This window comes from Uloborus diversus, chromosome 9 (assembly GCF_026930045.1).
Source record: "Uloborus diversus isolate 005 chromosome 9, Udiv.v.3.1, whole genome shotgun sequence".
NCBI classification, from domain to species: domain Eukaryota; kingdom Metazoa; phylum Arthropoda; class Arachnida; order Araneae; family Uloboridae; genus Uloborus; species Uloborus diversus.
In genome coordinates, this window is record NC_072739.1 from 79,045,028 (window position 1) to 79,070,427 (window position 25,400).

The 25,400-nt window shown below is 32.4% G+C and overlaps 1 protein-coding gene across 1 annotated transcript; it reads left to right on the forward strand.

Annotated features, from left to right (window-relative positions):
• On the forward strand, window positions 1-23,162 carry LOC129230335 (tRNA-specific adenosine deaminase 1-like). The gene is made up of 10 exons (XM_054864733.1): window positions 1-313; window positions 679-744; window positions 833-887; window positions 3,024-3,154; window positions 10,674-10,845; window positions 14,568-14,792; window positions 17,328-17,506; window positions 17,992-18,088; window positions 18,218-18,289; window positions 23,006-23,162. Exons 1-10 carry the CDS (start codon window positions 172-174, stop codon window positions 23,160-23,162), a joined length of 1,296 nt encoding a protein of 431 aa, XP_054720708.1. The 5' UTR covers window positions 1-171.
• Window positions 23,163-25,400: the final 2,238 nt, after the last annotated feature.

Here is a 25,400-nt window from a genome sequence, read left to right on the forward strand (position 1 = left end):
CCGAGACGTGTGTAATTTTTAAAAAGTTGTTCAAGATCTTGAATTTATAAAATTGCTTTATTAAAATATTCCAACAGTAAAAGCATAATTGTGAAGAATATATCATGTTTCTTAAATTTTTAAGCAGAATAATTATTAATGTTTAGAGAAAAAACCTCTTAGACGTCACAAATGTCTCAGACTTTCGCTAATTGTATTGCAAAATTATGCTATGAACACTTCGACAGGTTGCCTAGGAAAGGCAAACCACAACTAAACAAAGAATGGACTCTTCTTGCGGCAGTTTTGATGAGTGTCAATGATCTTGACTCAAGTAAATATTTGGAAGCTATCTATTAATAAAAGTAGATAATGTGGAGTCTATTGATTCATTTGATGTCCCCTAAAAAAATCGCAATGGCGAAATCTCACCGTAAAAAAATTTAAACAGTATTGTATAAGTGCTATAACTTCAAGTCTTAAGTTGTGTAAGTTTTGTTCACAAAATTAAAATGTTAAGTATTATAAATTCTAAAGCAATAATTTATCTTTTGCAATAATTATAACATAAGTCTGTTCACATTTGACAGATGATTGTCCAAACTTCAATATATGATTGAGAAGTTAGTATCTATCAAGTTGCAAAGCTGTATGTATGAGGATGAAGTGCGACTAAATATATTTTTATTATTATTTTAGGTCTGAAAGTGATTTCTATGAGCACAGGTACTAAGTGTTTAGGACACTCACAATTAAGTGATAAAGGTTAGATATATTTTTACTGTATTATTTTTTGAGTGTCCTCATTTCACTTAGGTTTTAAAATTTATTTCCTGACTAAATATTTTTATAGGTGATGTAATCAATGATAGCCATGCTGAGGTACTAGCACGAAGAGCCTTTTTGAGGTATGTTTTATAGCAAAGCAGAAAAGCCCTGTTATCTTGTGGGAGTTGGGCGGAGGGGGTATATTTTACCTAGATCACTGGTGGAATGAAACTTAATTTTTACCAAATGTAAGTTGATCACAGTTAATAGAATATAATACAGTAATAGGTGACTGTGAGAAGAAGTGAAAAAGTCAAGAAATGTAGTCAAGAGGTCAAGTTATGCATGGGACAGTATTTCCAAAAAAAAGGGGGGGGGGAATCTCAAAAAATTAACCGAATTCCTGATTTTAGTCGACCAGTTTATATAAATGTTAAATAAATACTCACACATCTTGATATAATTTTACATGGTCTGACTGAAATGAAGACTAAATAAATACAGTAAAAGACTGAATACTTCAAGAAGTACGGGAAATACTGTATTCACAAGTTTCCCCAAATGTTAGTCGTATAGCATAACCGCTCAATAAAAAAATGAATAATGTTGCAACAAACCAAAATTTTATTCATGTACTAAATAGAACCAACAATTAACAAAAATCATTATCGCAAAAGCAAATCTCTTGTAAAAATCTTGATTTCAAAAATGAAACTTTTTTGTAATGAAGTATAAAAATTCCTCAGTTTTGGTCACAAGCATATTTATTGCATTTCATTTTCATGCTTTTTTTCACTTTTTTTTTTCGAAAATTGATGAAACCTTCTTGATTTCTTCTTTAAAAATAGGGGGCTGACTCCTTCACGATATTGACATATGGAAGATAATATAGGGTCCCAACTATATCTTTGAGCCACACTAGACTGCAAAGCTGATCTGTGTGGCCTGTTGTTTTGTCCAATGTTACAAATCGAAAAGCAGGATTAGTGACAACCTCGCAAATTTGGAGCCCAAAATCAATCAATTGGTTTCTGGAAAACATGTATTTTATAAAATAAGTTTTAAGTTATTGATAACAAGAATAATAAAGTATAATTTTCTTTCCTTTTCCATATTTTCCCATGTTTTTTAGATAAGAGTATAATATTTGGAAATTTTATGAATGTTCTGACCCGCAAGAATGATTTTAATATGAGGTGTGACCTTCTGGTAGAAAATGGTTGAGCACCACTGGTCTAAGGTAACTTCATTATGGTACTCTAAAACAAGCTTCCATATAACTTATGTTCATTGCATAAAAATAAAGGACCTACTTTATTGTACACCTCATTTGTGCCCTCTTTAACACCAAAAGTAAGATTTTTATCGATTTTTAATAGTTCAAAAGACACTGTTTTAAACTTTTTTCTTAACTTATACTTTTTATTGGACTGCTGGTCAACTTATTGTAGAAGTATTTAAAACTATTATTTATTACTAATATTTAAAAATGCTTAAATGCAAGGCCATTGAGTGCAGAAACTAAGATTTTCCCCATTTACTCAAGCCTGACAACAATCCTAAAAAAGTCCACTTGTTGGCAATAGTATCTTCTAACAATTTTACATGAAACTTGTATGTTGTAAAAGACTTTATTTTAACTAATATGTTTAGCTGAATATGAATTATACATATATGAACACTAGAGACAATAAAAGACCCAAAACTTAAGGGCACCAATGGAGGACCGCTATTTGAGCCTTGTTTTTTGAAGAGACAAACATTTTGTGGTAGGACCTCCAAGCTTTTAGGTCTTCCTTGCTGTAATTGGAAAAAATATTTGGGGGAATTCACTTTTTTTATTAGGTTATTGTTAGGTTAAGTTATTGTTGTGTAGGATAGCTTACAAATGGTTGATGGATTTTTGTTATGTCAAAAATAGTTTAAACTTACTGCTGAAACTGCCAGCTTTAATTCAAATTCTCATTGCATTTGTCTCTAATGTTTAATGTAATAAATCAAATATTCAGAGAGATGGCATTCCCCATTACAGCACTACTTGTATATGACCTGATAAATATAATGGTTAAGCATTTATCAATTGCGAATTTAAAAACTGGGAAATATGAAAGCTTCATAAAAAATGATCAAAACATGTTACATAAACTTATATATTGTTTTGCTGTAAATTTTTTTGGTTATTTTTTTAACTCATTAATTTAAACGCTGTTGTAAAATTTATTAAACATATCTTTGGAAATACATTGCATATGTGATTGTTAATTTTTTACTTTTAGGTTTCTTTATTATCAAATGGGTCTGGTTTTGGAAAAGAAAAATTCTCCAGTTATTTTCTTTAGTGAATTAGAAAAGAAATTTAGAATTAAAGCTGGTGTAAAATTCCATTTTTTTGTCAGCCATGTACCTTGTAAGTTTTTGTTTAAAGTTATTATTGTTATTTTCTAAATATTATCATGCTTTTATTAAAAAGAAAAGTTTAACTGAACATTTTGTTAAAAAATGACCCATTGCAAGTATCTTGTAAATAGTAATTTGTGGTAAATTGTTATTTATGTAATTTTTACTCCATCAATAATAAATATGGAGTCCATTTCTCTTTCGATCCTAGGTCATATATGCAAAATATAGTTCAGAATTAACATTGAATTTATCATGAAATGTTAGCAATGTCACTATTTATAGTTTACAGAATTATAAATGAAACTTATTGATTCCTGCTTATGCCTACTCTTTATACGTAGATTTCTTCTCACTTATATGTATGTGTGTGTGAATTTTTTTCAAAAGACAATTAATACTTTGAATGTTTTTTTTTTAATGCTACTACCAAGGGTTTCTTACTAACGGCTCCGGGCCGCATGCAGCCCTCTAGCCTAGTTTCTAAGGCGGGCTGAAAAGCTTTTGAGAAAATAATTTGCAGCATTAAATTTCTTGTTCGTCTGCAAGAAAAATAGATTTTGAGAAATTCCATGTCTGTTCTAAAGACTTCATTAATGAATACCTTATTTTATGGACTACTAGCGGTACTTGCACGGCTTTGCCTATAGTAGAAAATTAAAAGGTCATTTGGTTCACCTGTATGTGTTCACAGTTAACGTCTGTTATGCGTTAAGTTTTTTTTTTTTTAAAGATTTAAATTTTTAGCAGATTTGAAAACTTAGCACGTAGCTTAACAAAAACCAGCAAAAGCCTTAGAAATATTTTTAAAAGAAAGGAAGGTTCCGTTTCTTGCTTAAAAAACAAAATAAGACGTTTCTCCGAAATTTAACACTATCGAAAGAAGGTTGTAGTTCAATGCAGAGGTCGAAATTAGCATCAGCTACTTAGGTGCCATTGGCAACCAATATTTTTTTCTTAGGTGCCGTTATGCTTTACTTGGTTGCAATTTGCAAATGCGTGCAATAACATGCTGAAATTTATACTAAACTATAATATGCATGAAAACAAGCTGATATATATGTACAATGCATTAAAATAATGCATTTTGGAATCACCTGCTAAGTTTATACAAGTACCATAATTACTATTAACTTAATTTAGTGACAAAACCAAAAAAAAAAAAAAATATTGACAAGATGCAAAAGGATTGCAATCTCCAACACGATACGCAATTTTCCGCAAAGTACAAGTTTAGTGTTGGAATGATTTCGAAAATAAATTTATTCATTAAAAAGAAAAACAAACGCAGAAAATAAGTTAATCTGAAGTGGCATGCGACTAATTGTCAAAAAATATTAATATATTTACAAGATGCAAAAGGATTGAAAGGTCAAAAGCGAGAATACACTTCCCGCAAAGCACGTGCTCATTGTCCACATGTTTTGAAAAAAATAATATACTATAAATTAAAATAAAAAAGAAAATAAGCTAACCTAAAGGTAGAATATGTAAAAACAAATTCTAGATTTTAAAAGTATTAAAACATTGACAAGATGCAAAAGGATTGCAATCTCGAACACGATACGCAATTTTCCACTAAGTAAAAACAAGTTTAGTGTTGGAATGATTTTGAAAATTTTTTATTCATTTAAAAGAAAAACAAACGCAGAAAATAAGTTAACCTGAGTGTCATGTGACTAATTGTCAAAATATTAATATATTTACTTACAAGATGCAAAAGGATTGAAAGGTCCAAAACGAGAATAAATTTCTCACAAAGCACGTGCTCATTGTCCGCATGTTTTGAAAAAAATAATATATTATAAATTAAAATAAAAAAGAAAATAAACTAACCTAAAGGTAGCATATGTAAAAATAACTTCTAGATTTTAAAAGTATTAAAACATTGACAAGATGCAAAAGAATTGCAATCTCGAACACGATACGCAATTTTCCACAAAGTAAAAGTTTAGTGTTGGAATGATTGCGAAAATAAATTTATTCATCAAAAAGAAAAACAAACGCAGAAAACAAGTTAATCTGAAGTGGCATGTGTCCAATTGCCAAATAATATTAATATATTTACAAGATTCAAAAGGATTGAAAGGTCCAAAACGAGAATAAATTTCTCACAAAGCACGTGCTCATTGTCCGCATGTTTTGAAAAAAATAATATATTATAAATTAAAATAAAAAAGAAAATAAACTAACCTAAAGGTAGCATATGTAAAAATAACTTCTAGATTTTAAAAGTATTAAAACATTGACAAGATGCAAAAGAATTGCAATCTCGAACACGATACGCAATTTTCCACAAAGTAAAAGTTTAGTGTTGGAATGATTGCGAAAATAAATTTATTCATCAAAAAGAAAAACAAACGCAGAAAACAAGTTAATCTGAAGTGGCATGTGTCCAATTGCCAAATAATATTAATATATTTACAAGATTCAAAAGGATTGAAAGGTCAAAAGCGAAAATAAACTTCCGGCAAAGCACGTGTTCATTGTCCGCATGTATTGCAAAAATAATATCTTATAAATTAAAATAAAAAAGAAAAAAAGGTAACCTAATCGTAGCACATGTAAAAATAACTTCTATATTTTAAAAGTATTAATTATAATATCGGCAAGATGCAAAAGGATTGCAATATCAAACACCGGAACTATTATTCCGAGAAGAACGTGTTTAGTATTGAAAATTGCATTTATGATGTGTTTTGAAAAACAATTAAGCGCAATTTAATAAATATCTTTAAAAATAATAATAAAAATAAAAAAAGCGAATGAACCGCCTGCACTAATCAACAAGAAAACTACTTATTGTTTCGAATCTTGCAGTAGGACAACCATCGATGAACCCAGTATCTTCTTTTTTTTCCAAAATCTTTACAGACTTTACATACCATCAGGTCTTCACCCTTTCTTTCCAACCACGGAAACTGCTTTTGCCACTTGATGAAAGTTGCAGCGTTGACACTTTTCCGTGTACATTTAGAAGTTGCATCTACTTCGTCATTATTTTTTTTTATTTCGACTTCATCGGCAATCCTTGGCCGTTTATTTCCGCTAGTATTTAGTGGCGTAAAATATGACTTTAAGTTACGTTTACTCATATTTTCAACAAATAAAAAATGATGGTAGCGATGATTAAAAAAAGAAAGAAAGATGAGCGAAATCCTGTGCGAAAAAAAGGAATCCTCGTGCTCGCCGTGCGTTCGTGTTACGACGGGGGGGTCGAACTTGAAACATGAAAAAGATCAGACTATCTGCTCAAACAACCCTGAGATGAGTCCGGTTTTGGAGGGGTGGGGCGATCGGGGGGTAAACAACACTAAGGGAACAAAGGGGAGAAAAGATTACTCCAGAAAGAGGTGGAATGGAGGGGTGTGCTTGCAATGACACTGGCTGCTACAGTTCGCGGGCGAAGGTGGGGGGGGGGGGGGATTGTTCAAGCTTTTCCGACTGAAAGCGATACTCCCAGGAAATTTTCCGCGATCGCAAGATCGCAACGCACGCAGATGTTTTTGGAGACAAATCTTCCGAAAGTGAAAGCTTAGTAGGGGGGGGGGGGAGCTAGGCGTCACAGTGACGACTACGTTTCAAATCGCAGTCGTCAAAATGAAATTTACAGTTGCAAAATACGACTAACGACCGCTAATTTCGAGCACTGGTTCAATGTTGTAATAATTTAGTGAACGTAATTCCATAAAAACTAAGAAAATAAAATCAGCAACTTTCTCTTAACAGTTAAAATATTTTAATTTAAATCCTTTTCAACAGACGAAAAGGAATGATCGCCAAAATAAGCATATTTTTAAAAATGTTTAAAACAAAAACAATTAAAAAGGAACAAAATAATCAAAAGGAGTAAAAGATATAACCTTGGTAACATACAAATTTAATTTTTGCTTTAAAAATACAGTAGACCCTCATTTTACGCAGGTTTATTTTACGCGGTTTAAGATTTGACACCTTTACTTTATTTTACTTGGATGAGTTTTGATTTTACGTTGATGCGGGTCCTGCAAACGGATAAAACTTCCTCCGCTATCAAAATCTAAACTACTGAGTTGCAGATAACACCCAATAAACTGCATTTTGTCGTGGTAATAAGTGAGCTTAGGCCACCGGAGCTATTCTATGCGATCGGTTCCAGAGCTCTTTCCAGAAGTATAGTTATTAAACTCGCAGATTTCAGACCGAGCTCACTGAAAGAAGATATTTTAGAAGTGACAAAGGAGAACAAAAAAAAATCATATTGACACCAATAACACGCAACCAAAAGTTTTCACATTGAAAATTTGGAGCCATTCCCTAGACCATGGCAAATGATCTTTCTGATTTGTTAGTGAAGAAAATTCCATCAGGGAAATGACTTAAGTGATCATGGGCGCAAAAATGCCCTACAAAAAAAGATATTTAATGACTACCAAAAGGCTGTCATAACCAGCTTTTTTTTTTTCAAACACTAAATTAATTCATGTTCTTTTTATGCCCATTGTGCATTTGTATTGGAATTAGTGTGCATTAAACTTATTATACTTTTATCTATCACTATAATTAAGTATATTTTTCATCTTCGGAACCTAACCCCTATTTTAACACTAATATTAAATCCTAGTTCAGTTTGTTTTACTAGCATTTCCGTGAAACGTAACCCCCGCGTAAAACAAGGGTCTACTGTAATTCCATTTATCTTTAGTTTTTGATTTTATTCTTGAGCTTAATCATTTAGAATTGTTCGGTCTTGCCGAAGGTAAGCCTTGAACTTTGATTCTCTGTAAACGATTCCTACAGCTCTCCTAATGCTCGTAGAAACTTTGAACAGATTTCTCCATACGCAGAAAATTCCAAGCTTTCAAATGACCTAAAATGGGGATGACAAATGGGAATGAAATATTTCTCCCTCATATTAGCAAATTCATGTGAAAAATGAGCTTAAAATTGGAATAGAAGAAGAATAAAATCGAATCGATCGAAAAATCACTTCTAGGTGCATACCCCTATGTTACAAACTAATTTTGTGCCGAATTTCATGAAAATTGGCCGAACGGTCTAGGCGTTATGCGCGTCACAGAGATTGAGACAGACTTTGAGCTTTATTATTAGTAGAGATAAGACACAATATCAAAATCAAGATATATTTCAAATGCAAAGAATTTGAGACTCTACACGATAGAGCTTTAGGTGGACATCATTTTTGGTGGTTTCACGCTAACAATCTCAGTTTTTCCATTGAGGAATTCATATACATTTAACTTTTTTTTTCTATTTTGCAGTATTCATTACAATGCTTCAGAACTCCCCCGCCCCTTTCCCTCTATAGAAAAAAAGTGTTTTGGTTTCTGTGATTATGTTGTGACTGACAAACTAATAATTGATTAATAATTTTTGATTTTGAAAAATAAAATCTTTATTTGTCAAGCCAAATCCAATAAGAGTCAAGAGTCGATTGTTTGCATATATTATCAAAATGTATAAGTTAACTAGAGGACCCGACAGACGTTGTTCTGTTCAAACTTTGTAAATTGAAAAGTTAAAACATTTCAATAAACTATCAAGTGTTTGAACCGTTCTGTTGAAAAAAATAAATAAAAAGAAAATTTTTTAAGCTGCTTGGTGTCAGAATGCGTATATTTATTACAACTTGATTTATCTACTGAGCAGTTGTTTAATTAACTATTTTTTTCTCCTGTACTTGATGGTTCTTTCCTTCAGCCATACTCAAAGGATAAAATGTCTCCTCAGATATTAAGTGTAAAAATCTAACTACCCATCTAGAACAAAAGGGAAATCCCGCTGCAACATCCTCCATAAGAAAAAGAATAAAGCAATCGAAAAGATATCGTTTAGAAAAATGATAAAGGTAAAATCTGTTCTCTGAATAAGCGAAAATCACTCATCCCTCTGCCACCCCCTCCCGATGTAAAATAAACATTTCCTTCAACTAAAATGACTAAACACACTTTAAAAACGAAGTACAATTATTTGCAATTTGAAATATTTTGCCATATAAACAAAAAATACAATAAATTACATTAAAAGTAGTGTTAAAATGTAAACAAATGATCACGCAAGTCTGTTGTTTATAGTCAAAGTCGCTAAGCCACCACGTTACTGTAATCCAGCCGATCAGTGAGCGAAGGCAACTCCGACCGATTAGCGGTCCGATCTTTTGAACGAAAACTTTACAAACTTCATATATTGCCTAATTTGTTCTTTCCACCAAAAATAAAGATCTTCCACTGCACTGATCTTTTGCGTACAGAAGTATCCTGTTGTAATTTATCTGGACGAAAATAAAATTTGTATCGTCTTTAAATTCCATCATCTTTTCCTAAATAATGTACTAATTAGTTAGATAATCCTGAAAGTCTTCTTGACACCGGTGCCAAAACTCAGATGGATTTGAGCCAAGAAACAAATGTTGCTAGGTGCAATACTTTCTGATCATTTGGTTAGGAAAACCTAAAGCACCGATCCCGTCACATGGTTCAACTACGACGACAGAACACACGTTTTGCGTGAACCTTCCAGTACTTTACTTTGAAATATATCACGGGGCCTAAACTCGTTGTTTTTCAAGAAATGGAAAAAAAAAAGGCTTCACTCTCTCTCTACATTTTATCTATTCTCAATTGATGTATCACAATAGGAAATTTCAATATGAAAAGCAGAGCTGGCTTTCTTATTGTCATTTGGCAAAGGGGTAAAATATTTATTTCAATTCTCACTCAACAATAGGTTAAAATAAATATTAAACATTTGGGAGATATAAACATTCAATGCTTAAATTAATTAATTCATTAACAAAAACGTTTCAGATTCGATCCATCACGCTTCGAAACCATGCTTGCCACAACTTAATTACACACAAAAAATTTGATCAAAATCGGTTCAGCCATTTAAAAGCCTTATGGTGACAAACGTCCTCACAGAAGATTTTTATATATTAAGATAAATAGGAAATTAAACTTACAAATTAGGCTTAGTAAACAACAAAGTTGTTATTTTTAGTATGTATTGGAAAGATAAAAATCTAAGAAATTTAAAAAGCATAAAAAATATCATGCAAATTGCATATTATAATTTTTATACTCTTTTTGAAAAATTAATTTTTTCATTTTTCCTGTGGAGTTGTCTGCAAATGATATCACGCTTTGAGGGGGTTCGTGAAACTGTGTCAAAGGAGAGAAAAATAACAAGAAGTGTGATATCATGCATTCTATAACAATACATTTATAAAAAATAGCGTGACATTTGACAAGGAATAAAGTGTAGTGTAACAATAAAGTGTGGCTCTTTGTGACAAAAGAGTGAGGAGATTAAAAATATTAGAAAAAAGTGTGGTGAATTGTTAGCAATGTCATTATTTATAGTTTACAGAATTATAAATCTGGATGGACATCTATATCGACAACCCCTATGTTGTTAGGTGCACCTTCTGTTTTATATTCAAAAGGCATGTGATCCTTAATTCATTGATTGCATATATTTATAAGATATTGTATGAAATAAAAAATCATATTTATTTCAAACTGCTACAGGTGGTGATGCTGCCATTTTTCCTAAGAATTCTGAAGATGAAGCGAGTTTGTCATCACTAAAGGAAAGCAAAACTGATTCTGAAGAACCCAAATGTAAGAAGATTAAACTTGAATCAATAAACGATGGGGAAAATGACAATCCCGTAAGCAAAGGAGATGGAGATATTTTCCGGTTACTAGATTTTCTTTGTTATTTTATGTACTTAAGCATACATTTTTTTGTGTGTAAAACTTTTTATTTTTCAAAATTTCACTCAGTTATTTCTTTATCAAGTAATTTAGTTGTTATTCTTGATAAGCTTTGGGCAACTCCATCACAACAGACTGACAATCATAGGGGGTACAAAATAACTGATGACTCTTTTAGAAAACAGGATATTTAGTACAAAAGAAATTTAAAAATAATTGTCTTACAAATTGTTTTAGTGGTATATAATGAGTACAGTGGAATACAATCAACACGAAACTGAGGGGACCGAAATATTTTTTCGTGTTAAAAGATTTCTTATAAAAAAAGAATACTTACAAGTATTTTCAATGCCATCAAATTTTATTTCAAATTCCATTCAAACAACTAGTAGTTGACATTCATCGGAATAAAATGCAAGTAAAAAATTATTGTGTTTTAGGGAACATGTTAGTTATCTTTTCTTGAATCGTCTTTTTCAGAGCCATATTCTCCACAAATTGCTCAAGATCATCCATTGCTTTAGTCATCTCTCCATTTAAATGCACATCTGAATTCTGTGACCTAGCTTGCTTGAACCAAATCAGCAAAGCTTTTTCCAGATCTCTGTGTTTTGCAGTCCTCATCTGTTTTCTCCCCAGCTCAAACATTGACGAAATTTGATCCCTGTTACTTATTATTGTTGATAGAGTAAAATTGGCTATGCCAAACTCTTTGCGAATTTCTGTTTTAGTCCTGCGTTTTTCATCCACTGCATTAATCAAGAAAATCTTCATTTTTAAAGAAATAGCTGTTTGCTTCCGTTTCTCAGCCATTGTGCCCACAAAACAGGAAAAAAAGATTTCAAACAAGAACCACAGAGTTAAGATCTTTGCCAAAATTAATGCGAAATTCAACAGTTTCAACAACCAACCTAACAAACAGTGCTAAATGCGTGTTAAAATGTTTGGGAATTTCTTAGCCCCGAACTCTTAGACATTTCTTTCTCTGTAGAAGATAAGGATTCTATTCATTAGTGAGGGGGAGTGGAAGATCCCTGTTGGATGGAGACAAAAGCATGGACAATAAAGGGGCTGTGAATGAAGAGAGCCCAGTTCCTAGAAGTTCCAGGAAACTGTTCCATGAAAAAACTCTTCTCTTAACTAGAAAACTAGTTTTACTAAGTTTATGAACTTAGTAAAACTAGTTTTCCAGTGCAATGTCAATGCTGAGAAACCAACTTGGTTTTCTGTGTGTGTGAGTGTGTGTGCATATCTTCCTTATAAAATTTAAAAAATATTTCTTTGAGCAGTTGGATATTTTCTTCATGTAAAGCTTCTATTTTTATGTAAGATATTTAAAAAAGTGTCTTCAAATGTTACAAAGTTACTTACTTGACGACTAGTTGGGTGGCCAAGCCCCTCATTTGTTGATTTTCAAACCCATAAACTGTGTAAAACTAGTTTACCTGTCAGTGCAATGTCAACACTGGGAAACTAACCTACTTTTCTCTGTATGTGAGTGTGTGTCTTCCTTATAAAATTGAAATCATTCATTGCGCAATTGGCTATTTTCTCTGTGTGAATTTTTTCTTTTCATGTAGGATGTTAATGTATTTACCTTCAGATATTGCTAAGTTTTCAGCTAGTTTTGTTGCCAAGCCCCTCATACGTTAATTTTCAAATTTATGAACTCTGTAAAACTTGTTTAACTGCCAATGCTCAGTCAATGCAGCGAAACTTATCAAACTTGTTGTACATGCTAATCCATCCTTTTTACAGGATTACAAAGCTTTCATTTAGCCGTTAAGATCTTTCTTTTTTTTTTTTTTTTTTTTTGTAAAACATTTTATTTTATTTAGAACAATGGATTTTTTTTAAACTGATGTAGTTCAAGGACCCTCTGTTGAATAATAATTTTTAGTATAAATTCATCCCTGGGGTGGGGTTTTACATCACCCTAAAGACTTAATTTCTGGGCTCTACGTTGCTATAAATATTGGGAAAAATTTTACTGAATGTTTAATAAATAACCTTGTTCATTTATAAAGATAAGCATTTTATTAGAATTTCGATTAAAAATAGTAGTTAAAGGGGGGGGGGGGGGTTCAGCGTCAAAAAAAGCACTTATTTTAAGGGGGGTTTTTTTTTTTTGGAAAATGTTTTGATTCAATTCATCGAAAGCTTTTGTGGATTATTATGCATGGTTTTAAGAACATTCTATAAATTTTTGATCAAAAAATATCTACAGATAAGCCGGGTGACAGAGTTTTTCCCAGAGCACCTTTGGAGAAAGATGATTTGCGGTATTCACTGTATCTCAGCTGAAATTTATCTGAAATCAAATTCAATTTGAATTTAGTCAAAGTATTAATTAATTCTCCCTCCTACATTTTCATATCTTTTTTTGTTTGACTTTAAAACTTTTGGCGGCCATTTAAAGTTTAAAGTGCTATTTTTCACGAGAAATTCTGCTATTTTGTTAGTAAAAAACCCATTAAAAAAACAAAAGAAACTCAACGTGGGGGGAGGGGGAGATGTTTTGTATGCAGAATGTGTGTACTAAATTTGAAATGAATCGATCAATTAGTTTTAAAATGGGAGTGGACACAGACTTTGAAAAAGTGGTTTCGAGAAAAAAGCGTTTAAAGTTTTAGAAGCTAAAAAACATGAATTCCAGCTCCATAGAGTACAGTCCCTGTAGCAGCTTGAATAATCTCAGCCTCTTTTTTTTTCACTAGCGGTACCTGCACGGCTTTGCCTGTAGTAAAAAAATTAAAAGGTCATTTGTTTCGCCTGTATATTTACAAATAATGAATGATGAATTTCGTGCCAGTTTGCTATGTTCATTTGCTCGACCATGTTGCGATTCCACATTATGATAATTTGGTAAATTCCCCATCCGTGTTATAATAATTTGATCGGTAAAATGTTCATAAAATTCGAATAGAAAAAGAACAAAATCGAATTTTTCAAAAATCACTTCGAGATGCACACCCCCATGCTACAAACTAATTTTGTGCCAAATTTCAAGAAAATCAGCCGAACGGTCTAGGCGCTATGAGCATCACAGAGATCCAGACAGAGCGACTTTCAGCTTTATTATTAGCAAAGATTATTTATTTACAGTGTATTTAACTAACCCCAAGCCAAGCAATCAGCACTGACATTCTGAGCCTCTGTCTTTGGCAGCTGTCGGAGCTACAGCATGAAGGAGCGGAGACTGAATACCTGATAACTTCAAGAATTTTGCTTGAAACAACGTGAAATTTTGGGAATATATTATTGAAATGTTTATCAACAAGACGAAATAAAAAAGAGAAATAAAGTATAAATTGGAAGACATGAAACTTATTCAAAGATTTCTTGGTAAAATGTTGGTTAAAATACATCTTATTACAATGTTTTGTGTAAATATATTTTTTCGTAGTTTGGTGGTTGCAATTGTTTACTTGAAAACCAATACTTTAATTTAGCTTAAGCATGAAATTTAAGTGAGAAAGAGCTTCAAAAGCATAATAACTAAATATTAAAGATAATGTTTGTAATTGCAATTTTTTTTAGCTGTACTTAAATGGTAAAAACCATTTTTAGGAAAATGTTTTTTTATCTTTAGCTCTATTACTTTTTTTTGCTTGGCATACTGTTTGTCAGATCCTGTAGTATGTAAAATATTTTGTGCTTACTGTCATTAAGATCTAATTTTTTGATTGGTTACTTTTTTTGAAGAACAGGAGCCAAATGTGTGCAAAAGGGTGAACAAGATCCTAAAGAACATGGCAAAGATTACCATGTGATTGGTGCTCTGAGGACTAAACCAGGCAGAGGAGACCCTACTTGGTCTATGTCCTGCAGTGACAAAATAGCACTGTGGAACGTTTGTGGATTTCAAGGAGCTCTAATTACACATTTTATAGAGCAGCCAATATACATCTCAACTTTTGTAATCGGAAAGTAAGTGAAAAATTATATCAAATTTATTGAAAAACTTTTTGTGCTTTACTGGCTGCCCATTATGTGAAGAAAATATATTTTAAAAGCAAATTTATGAGGGAAATTTCAGACATTTCGAGATTGTCAACAACCTCTAGTCAACATGACCAATGCATAAACAAAATTATTTGAAATCTCTATACAGTCAGACCTTGATATAAGATCACTCACCAATGAGGTCACCCCACATATAATGCCACTTTTCTAAAGTCCCCGGCTCACTGAATAGGAATTCTATGTAATGTCTTATCGAATATACGGTCAAGTCTTAATACAATAATCGCTTATAAGGTCACTTGTTGTTTCTTTAAATGATTTCAGTGCCTAATTGATTCACTTCCAAAAATTTTCCGCGGTATACAATCCTTAAAAAGTTGGAAGTCATATTCCTTCTATTAACGTAGCATCTAGTGCACCGAATGGCGTAGGAAATGAGTATTACAACAGTGACACTAAATTATAAAGCAATAACGAGGGAACTCAGAGTGTAAATATTTAACTTTTTTACCAGTCATGAGAAGTCAAAGAAAATTTTCAGAAAACAATTGGAAACCAGTGTGCTTAAATTAAAGAAAAAACCTATTAGTCCAGTATTAATGATAATTTTAAGTTAGGTAAGTTGGACATCAGTTCTTGGCTTGAGCATATTTGTAAGCAGCTTTACTCTACATAAAAGTGCTAAAAAATCATTCTAAAATTTCTTATTTATTCCAAAGGTTTTAATTGGTTCAAGTCTAGTAAACTATTATAACCTAATTACAGATATTTTTAAACGTTTTAAAATTTAAAAACAATTAATGTTTTTACGTGTTCATCCCCCTTACATACAAGTTTATTTCTTACACACGTTATAAAATATATATGAATTGGTTATAAGGTCAGTTTCATGAAGTCCCGAGTGGTGACCCAATATCGAGGTCTGACTGTACTTTTACTTTCAACTTTCTTTGCAAAAATTTTTCAAAAATATGTTGTTAGTCACAAAATTTACAATATAAAACTCTTCCTTCAGTAAAGAAATATTGTTCATTTTTAACTTTCAGTACTTCTTCTTGTGAAGTTTTTACGACAAAAATAATTTGTGTTATGCAAAATTCATAGCATCAGTGCAACCAGTGATTTCTTTTTTTTTTTTTTTTTCTTTATCACATACATCAAATTTAATGTTAAAAGAGGATTTTTTTCAACATGACAGTGTCAATGGGATTGGTTATCGGTGTGTTCTTGGTAACCCTAACAACTGACCTGCTTGTATTTTTATGTTTGGTTGAACAGGTTGAGCACAAAATCTCCATATAATGAGGCTTAAATGAGACTACAAAATACAACTGTAACTCATAATTAACAGTGGTCCACTGGTCCAAGATCACAAAAACATCTTCTAAAGCAGCAAGATTGTCCAATAATTGTAGTGGTCCATGGGACTAGTAGTTTTCTTCTTCATCTTCCTTTTTTTAAAAAGTACGTCCATCATTTTAATACTGTTGAGAGGATCCTTGCGCCTTTTTATTTACAATGTTTATGTTTTCTCTGCTATGAAAAATTGGATAAAAATTTCTACCACCTAATAACATTGTTTTAACCACCCTATTCTTTTGCTCCCATAATTACAACACAGATTTTGTTGACTTAATTCCTTCTTGACCAGTATTGGACCAGATGCCTGTAGTTTCTTTCTCTTCCCCAGGCGCTAAGACACATCTATTGGAAACTGCCAATAAACTTCATTTGTCATGTTAACTTTCTTATACATGTTTTTGTGTTTTCTTTGATCATCATTTAAAACCAGAATAGAGAAATGGGCCACTAGGCGTGTGTACAAACCAGTGTTATGTTTTCTCTGCTATGAAACTGCATCCACCTTCTCGCCCGGTTCCACTTAGAAACGCTAAGCGACTTCTCGCAAGCAAAATCCAACATGCTACAGTCTGCCCTGAGGAACAAAGCTGATGGAAAGCCCTGGGCTTGCCTTCTGGGTGATGAACAGCGTACGCGCCTTTCTCTCCTTCCCAGAGCCCTGGGAGTTGCCTCTTTCCGAACCATTACTGGACATGACTACAGGCCTATTTATATAAAATCAACCTGGCAGATTCACCTCTCTGTGTGCTCTGTGAGGGCACTTCTCCAATGACAGCGGAGCATCTTTATAGATGCTCCTCTCTTCATGATACTCATAATTGTGATGACTTCCAGGCCCTAACCCCTTTGAAGCCACTTCATTGTTATACTGGACAGCAAGATGCCTTATGTTTGAAAGAACGATGGTGGGCGTAATTTAAAAAAAAAACAGTGAAATTTTATAGTTGCTTCTCCTTTGGACCAGTGACTTATTTTTACAAATTTCTACTTCTGCAACTGTGATTGTATGGAGTCCATTGATTTAGAGAAATTAATGACTGTTTTGCTTTAAAAAGAAATAATCTGTTACATTAAAGTAACCTGTATTTTTGGTATATAACAATTATTTTGATTGAGATTTTGCTTTTAACTTTACAGGTGTCCATTTAGTGAAAGTGCTTTCAAAAGGGCTATGATTGATAGGTTATCAAATGTGGCTGATCTGCCACTTCATTATCATCTGCCCCAATCTGCTATTTTGCAGTCAAGTCTTGCATTTGAATATAGTAAGGAGAAGCTGGCTTTGAGTGATGCAAAAACTGTACCTTGTCCTGCTTGTAAGTAGCAGTTGAACTTCTGTTCTATCCATGATTTACTTAGTGTTTTAAATCGAAATTGATTTCTTTTTGTTTTGGTACCACAATATAAGCTAATTATAAATCACCTATTATTAATTAATGAGCTTGGGCATATGCAATTGAATTTCTCAGACTTATTTAGTGTTTAAGGTATAAAAAATTATAATTAATAGTAATAATAGTAATGATTTAAAATGTATGAAAAACATGTGCTCTTAAGAATACATAAGATTAAATAATAAATTAAAATAGCTACATTTTTAAATGACCAATTAAAAATTACAGCTGTTTTAAAGCAGATTTATTTATTTTAATTCTTATTGATTGTATCCATTTATTTTTAAATTATTTTTTTAATGAAATTGCAAAATCTTTTTCAACAATGAAAATGTTTCTAAATGTTTGAAACTAAAGCATTAAAATTTCAGACATAAAGATGAGTGTTGATGTATATTTTATTTCAGCTATCATATGGTATGACGCTCCTGGATCTTTAGAAGTCTCTGTAAATGGGAAAAAGCAAGGCATTGTGAAAAAAGATTTGAACAAACCATCTTCAAGGTATTTTTACCAATTCCTATTTTGTGTTTCTATTCAATGCTTTTTTCCTTCCTTCCCTTTGAAGTCTGCAATAAGATTTTTGACATACAATCAATATTAACTGATTTTTATGTAACATTTTAATTCCAGAGTTGGCGTTTGCAAATCAATGCTGTTTAAGATGTTTTTAGAACTGTTGAAGAAAGTGCAGTTATTTAATGAGTAGGTATTTTACTCTGAAACTTCTAATGCTTTAGAAGTTTATTTACACTGCCATATGATTTAAGATATGCTCTTCCATTCTAATGTGTGGGAAAAGTTTAGGAAATGGAATATACAAGTATGTTCATGATTATAAAATTTAGTTATGAATTTTTTTTGAAACTCCACATCATTGATGCTAACAAATTTCAGCCTTAAGTCAGCGCAAAGAGTCGTCGTCTTCTTCTACTTATCTCCCACCTGGTAGGACGAAGTCATACCAGGCCTAGAAAACCATTCACATTTATAAAGTCATAAAGCTCCACAGGCGAGGTGTAGATATCGTCCCTTCACAGTCGACGCAGTCCAGGATGTGTTCTGGAAAGGCTTGAAGATTAAGACATTTGGGGCAAATAGGAAAAGTCTTGGTGCCATTAAAATACTTAAGGCCAGGGGCGGACTGGCTGAATTTGGCCCAGTCAGCAAAAGAATATTTTGGCCGACCTCTGTAAATTAAAAAATTCAATGAAACTGCCGAATCTCGATTCTTCCGAGTTCGAGCAAAGACATTAAACTACTGTTAATTCCCATTTTGCTTTATTAAATCAAATTTTAAATTTCAAAAAAAAAATGCGAATCATAAAATAAAGCTAACACTGACATAGATTTCTTTATGCGCTTTGAAGGAAGGATACTAATGGTTACAAGTCTTAAAAGAAAAGGCGCATCATTAGGCTGTATACTGACAGCATAGGAAAGACACGAGGAAAGGGGAGAATCAGGTAAACTCGGAAATTTTTCGAAATTAGTTTATCTATACAGACTCAAGGAGAAAGGGTCTGGAAGAGGGGTTCTAGTTCCCTTCAAAGCGATATTTTCAAAATTGATGTCAAAAACCGCACTTTTACAGTTTTCAGTAACGTTAGAGGAGAGGGAAAAGAAGGGGTTCCCCACTTTTTTTTTCTTCCAAAATTGAAGTCCACTTTTGTTTTTCTTTGTTTATAATAAAATGTCGGGGACTCTTCCTGGAAATTCCCTGAAATGTGAAGTTTTATAAATGTAATTTTTGGCTACCGAAAATTAATGCAATAGGGAAGCATCGATGGCTCTCTACGAAAACTTTTCGACGCTTAACTATTAAAAAACTAAAAACTATCTTTGGTTACGTTAGAGAGAGAAAGAGTCTCAGTGGTGTCATTTGGAATCATTTCAAAACTGAAACCTACTCGACCCAATTTCCAACTAACAACATTTAGTTACTATAGGAAATCTGGCGACTCTTTGGGAATTTTTCAACTTTCAAAACTTTAAAAGAAAAAGGGACAGGTTTCCCTAGTAATTTTTTAGCAAGGCGCCGTGTCCTTCCGCCTAAGCTAACCTTTGACTCTCCTTGCCTCTTAAAAGTTTCAACACAACTTCACAGAAGCAAAATTTTTTCAAAAGAAAGATTCACTCAAACCTGTCCTTGAAATGTCACGCCCTCGTTTCAATCACTTTTCCACATGAATCTGATTGGAATCTATCTGAATCTTTTTAGCATTATTTTTAAAACTAAACATCAAAAATATTTTCAATATTTTGAAAATAATTACTATCGAAAACACTTAGACTTCATATGCAGCTAGTGTACCAAAAAGTAAAAAAAGCATATTTTTTGAATGACTAAACTTCTATCAAAAAGTGCCCTTTTATCTGAAAGCGCGCTGCCCCCTTTTGGTCTAGGGAAAACACTAGTTTCCTCTGGGCATTTTTTTCTGAAACTGAAATCAATTTTAGGCTATAGTGCAGATAAAACGGTTACGGGGCTCTCCCACGGAAATTTATAAAAGTGAAATTTTAAGCTATCTTTAGTAACTTTTGTTCCCGTATCCCAAGTGCATCTATTGTTGTCTTCTTGGCTAAAAACCTTTTTAAAAGCCTTAAATTCATTTCACCATGTAACGGATGCTCAATGATTGGCGGTCTACGATTGAAATATCATTATAGCAGATGGTGCCCAATCTACGGCCGCCGGACCACATGGGGCACGCGAAGCTTATCTATGTGGCTCGTTGTTGTGTTACATGTTATGAAACGCAAAATATATTCTGAAACATTTCAAACCTACTGACCATCTTCATTCAGCCTTATGAATGATAGTTGCAAAATTTAAAGCCATTAGTCATGTATTGGTTTCTAAAAAACAGATCCAAAATTCGTATCAATAAAATAAGCAAGAAGTAATAATGGAAGCAAGTTTTGGTTTGTGATTGTCTTTCATTTTCCTTGTTTTTCAATTTTATTTTGAAAAAATAATACATTTTACATTTGTTCTGAGCCGCGATATCCTTCTTAATATGAGGTGTGGCCCGATTTAAAAATAAAAAAGGTTCGGCACCTTTTCCCGTTTTAGTTTATACACAATTTCGACTTGAATTGGAAAAGTAAGAATTTAAGCAATTTTTTGGGGGAAATTTGTTTGACAAAAAAGGGTCAACTTTTTAAGTTGCCCCTCTCCCCCTAAGCAGTTGGCCCAGTCGAGGATCCCCGACTAGCCGACCTGGCCAGTCCGCCCCTGCTTAAGGCACTTAATGTGGCTGCTAGCCATCCGTGAAAGGCAAGCATGTGTACTCCTATCCATGGTATTGGATAGGAAGAAGCCAGGTGGGATCCCCAAGTACCAATTGCTTAAAGGAGGCAAGAGCCAAACATTTACTAACAATTAAATCCTGTACTACTAATTTATTGCATTTCTACAAGGTTACCTCAGATTTAGATAACAAAAAATGTGTGGATGTTGTTTATATTGATTTTCAAAAAGCTTTTGACAAGGTACCGCATGTTGCTCTTCTCAGCAAGTTAACTGACATAGGAATAGGAGGAAAAACTTTACTTTGGGTTAGAAATTGGCTTACTGGTAGGAAGCAAAGAGTAGTTGTGAGAGGAAATCATTCTAGTTGGAGTGATGTTTTAAGTGGGGTTCCTCAGGGATCAGTTTTAGGGCCTCTTTTGTTTATTATATTTATGAATGACATCAGTGAAAATATTTCTGGAAGCATGAATTGTTTTGCTGACGATGTAAAAGTTATGGGGATTGTCGAAAATGAAGAGCTAGTAATACAGCTGCAAGAGTATTTAGATCATATTACTAAGTGGGCAGATAAATGGGGTATGGCAGTTAATGTAGGGAAATGTCAAGTGCTACACTTAGGTCATGGAAATAAGCGTATGAGATATCGTTTACAGGGTTCAGTCATAAATCAGGCAGAAAATGTTATGGATCTGGGTGTCTTTATAAATCAGGACTTCAAGTTTAGTCAACAGTGCAGTATTGCTAGTAACAAAGCCAACAAAATGCTTGGGTTTATCAATAGATCTATTTCAAACAAATCTAAGAAAGTTCTTCTGCCTTTATATAGGAGTTTAGTAAGACCTCATTTGGAGTATGCTGTTCAGTTTTGGTCGCCTTATCTGAAGAAAGATATTTTTGTATTGGAAAGGGTTCAAAGAAGGGTAACTAAATTAGTAAGGGGACTCTCAGATTTAGATTATGATACCAGACTTAATAGGCTTAACATGTATAGCCTGGAGCAAAGGAGAGTCAGAGGGGACATGATTCAGTTATTTAAATTTATCAAAATGAAAGATGCAAATGGATTAAATTTTTGTGGGGAAAGCAGGACAAGGGGTCATTGTTTTAAGCTATTTAAATCTCAGGCTAACTTGGAAATCAGGAAAAACTACTACTTTAGCAGGGTCGTGGGCACTTGGAATAGCTTACCGGAAGAGGCGGTAATGAGCAAGGGAGTGGATAGCTTTAAGAGGGCCATTGATCTTCATTGGGGACTAATTAATTGACTAGGACCAGCCTAGCTGGGCCCAGAGCCTGTTGCTGGTCGTCACATTTGTATTTGTATTTTTGATGAGGACTTTTTATTGAAAAGATTTCAAATGCTGTCAGAAGATATAAATTCTGTCAGAAGTGCAGCTTAATATTGAAGAATTCATTTTAAAATAAATAAACAAAGACAAAAAATTAATATATGTATTTTAAAAAAAATTTTATATAAGTAAAATTTTAAAACATATCAATAAAAATGAAAAAAAAAGAGTAAAAAAAAATTTTTTAGGTGGTTGTACACACCTGCATATGATTCTGCCAGCACCCATGTATCTCTCAGGAGGATAACATAAGAAACCATTTAAAGAAAATACATTTATTCATTAGTTGCACGGTGAAGATTGATGATTGGTGAAGCACTTAGTAGTAATAGTGAGACAGAGATGTGTGCTATTTTTTACTAAATTTCTGATAAGATGGACAGGAGGCAATAATTTTCATGTGTATTTTTTAAGTATTATTATGTATAATGATACTTGTTTGATTATGATGCAAAAAAATTCTGTTAGTTCTGTGTATCTGTAAGTATACTCTATGAGTTGTTATTACATCTTTTTCATTCTGAAGGAAAATGATTTTAAGTTTTAATTGTTAAAAAACTTTATCTATGTTACTGTAAAAGTCTAAAATCTGATAAATGTCAACATTAGCCAGTAAATATCAACATTCATATGCCAAAGACGTTGGCAAGAGACCAAATATTTCCAGTAAATCACTGATGGAAGTCGGCCTTCTCTAATTTTAGACTTTTATAGTAATATTTATGTATATAACTTTTACGGATGTTACATGCAAAGCCTTTTAATTTTCAAGAGCAGATTAAGTTTTGTATATTAAAAATTAATTTATGTTTTTAGGTATAAAAATTCTCAAGTTTTGACATATTATGACTTTAAAAAGCAAGCAAAGGACTACCAAATTGCAAAACAAGCCGTGTACAAAATATTTGATGGATGGATGCGCAAACCTGACCAGTTGCAAAAATTTATGATCGAAAATGATTCACATAAATAAAGAGTTATCATAAAATATGAATTTTTATTTGAAATACAAATATCAGGTATAACAAAAAAAATCTTTAATACAAAAAATAACATCATTTGTTTTAACAAAATCTCTCTTCAAAATTAGATGGGATGCCCTCAAAAACTAGTACTTCAATTTCGCATTCTCTCTACAAATATATTTGAAGGGCTCGGGGCAAGAACGTGCTACACCACACTTTTGAAAAAATGAGTTTCTTTTTCTAAATGCTGCTTTTTGATAATTGAAACAAACATGACAATGGATTATGTCATTGTCAGAAAAATATATCTGGTTTTAGTATTTCAGAATATAGAATATCTATAAAAAAATATTTGTAGAATTTTTCAAAAGTTGGAAATTGGCCTACCAGAAAAAAAAAAACTCATGTGGCATATCACGTTTTTGCACCAGGCCCTTCATTTCTGAAAATCACACACACACACAATATAATAGTAAAAACGTCTTCACATTAAGGTTTTTTTTTTTTTTTTTTTTGAGCAATCACAATTGCTTATTGTTCTCCCTTGACTGTTTTTGGCGTGCTATGATTTTATTTTCCTCCCTCCTCCCTCTGCAGCACCATCGTTGACCGGCCTCACGATGCTGCTCCTCCAGCAAAAACAGTCTCCAGGTTGTGTCCATATATTGCACACGCACGCATACACACACACATACCCACACACTCATGCTTGCACACATACACATATATACACACACCCACATACACACACATGCCTGCACACAGACACAAACATACACGCCTACGTACACACATGCCTGGACACACGCAAAAAAAACACGTTGACTGCAAAAAACATAATTTGAATTCAAGATGTCAAAATTTAATTTTTTTTTTTTTTTTTGCTGCACCCTGTGTATTAATACACAGGATTGAATTCAACAGCATAAATAATATCCTACCTTTCCATATAAAATATCAGACTTATAGTTCCTTGATGTTCTCGCCTTGAAATATTTCCGAGCAAAAATCACTTAATAAGTAGATTTTTATGGAACTTGAAATTTTTAATAGAAAGTAATGGAATATTGAAATAAGGATAGAAATACTCAAATTAATGTTTATAATGAAGGTCAAAAGAACTTGAATGTAGAAGAAAATGTTCAAAATATTTGTCATTGCATTGTTGCTACAAAAAAGTAAATAAATAAATAAAACATAAATGAATATGCAATCATACTATATAGAAAAGTTAGGTGTAGATTATCATATTACCTTGTGCAGGTAAATGGCAGTATCTGCAAAAATGAGTTTTTGAGATATTTGAAGAAATGTGTGATGGATTCAATATTAACAACAGAGAAATGTTTGAGTCATACCTTTTTCTTTTTTTTTTTTTTTTTTTGTTGCCTTTTTTCAGCAGAAACCAAATAAACAATTTTGTACAATAACAACAACATACAATAGATGACAAAACTGCAAAAAAAAAAAAAAATTGCAGTTACTGCCCTTTACCTGCACATGGCAGCATAATTATTGTACTCTGAAACAGTTTAGTACTTTTTTTACAAAGTTACATCATGAAGAAAACGTGTAATCATATGTGCGTACGTTTGTTTATCCCGAATTATTTCACATAACTGTGTTTCTACTTGTTTCCGTGTAATTTACGATAACCATTTTAATTTTTCAATTGATTCTGATTATTTTTTGTGGTATTTCACATTTAATACAATTGACAAATGTGTATGTGTGTGTTGCTAATTGACAAATGCGCTGGCAATTATTTTATTCTCAAAGGTGCCCCCGTAAGGGCAAGATCGCACCCCCCTGAGGTGGCCATCCCTGTTATTAAACTATATGTATATTATATATATATATATATATTGTGTGTGTATAGTTACTTCCAAAACAATAAATCAAATAACATAGTGATGAAAAAATCTGTAATAATAAGCTGATATGTCAAAATGTAAAAATCATTCAAATTAAATTTCCATGTGCTTTAAGATTTTTTTTTTTTTTTAGTTCCCTGAAGATTATACACATCAAGATTGTATTACATCAAAAAGAATATCTTCTAGTTATCATTGAATTCATGCATTAAAAATAGCAATGTAATTCAGAGCTAATAATAATGTTTTTAACTCTTTAACTGATGATTCAAAACTGATTACTTCCAAATCATAAATGTAGAGGAGTTTCAAATGTAACCTGTTAGAAGGAAGGAAAAAAAAAATAATTAAGCACTCAATTTTCATCATTCT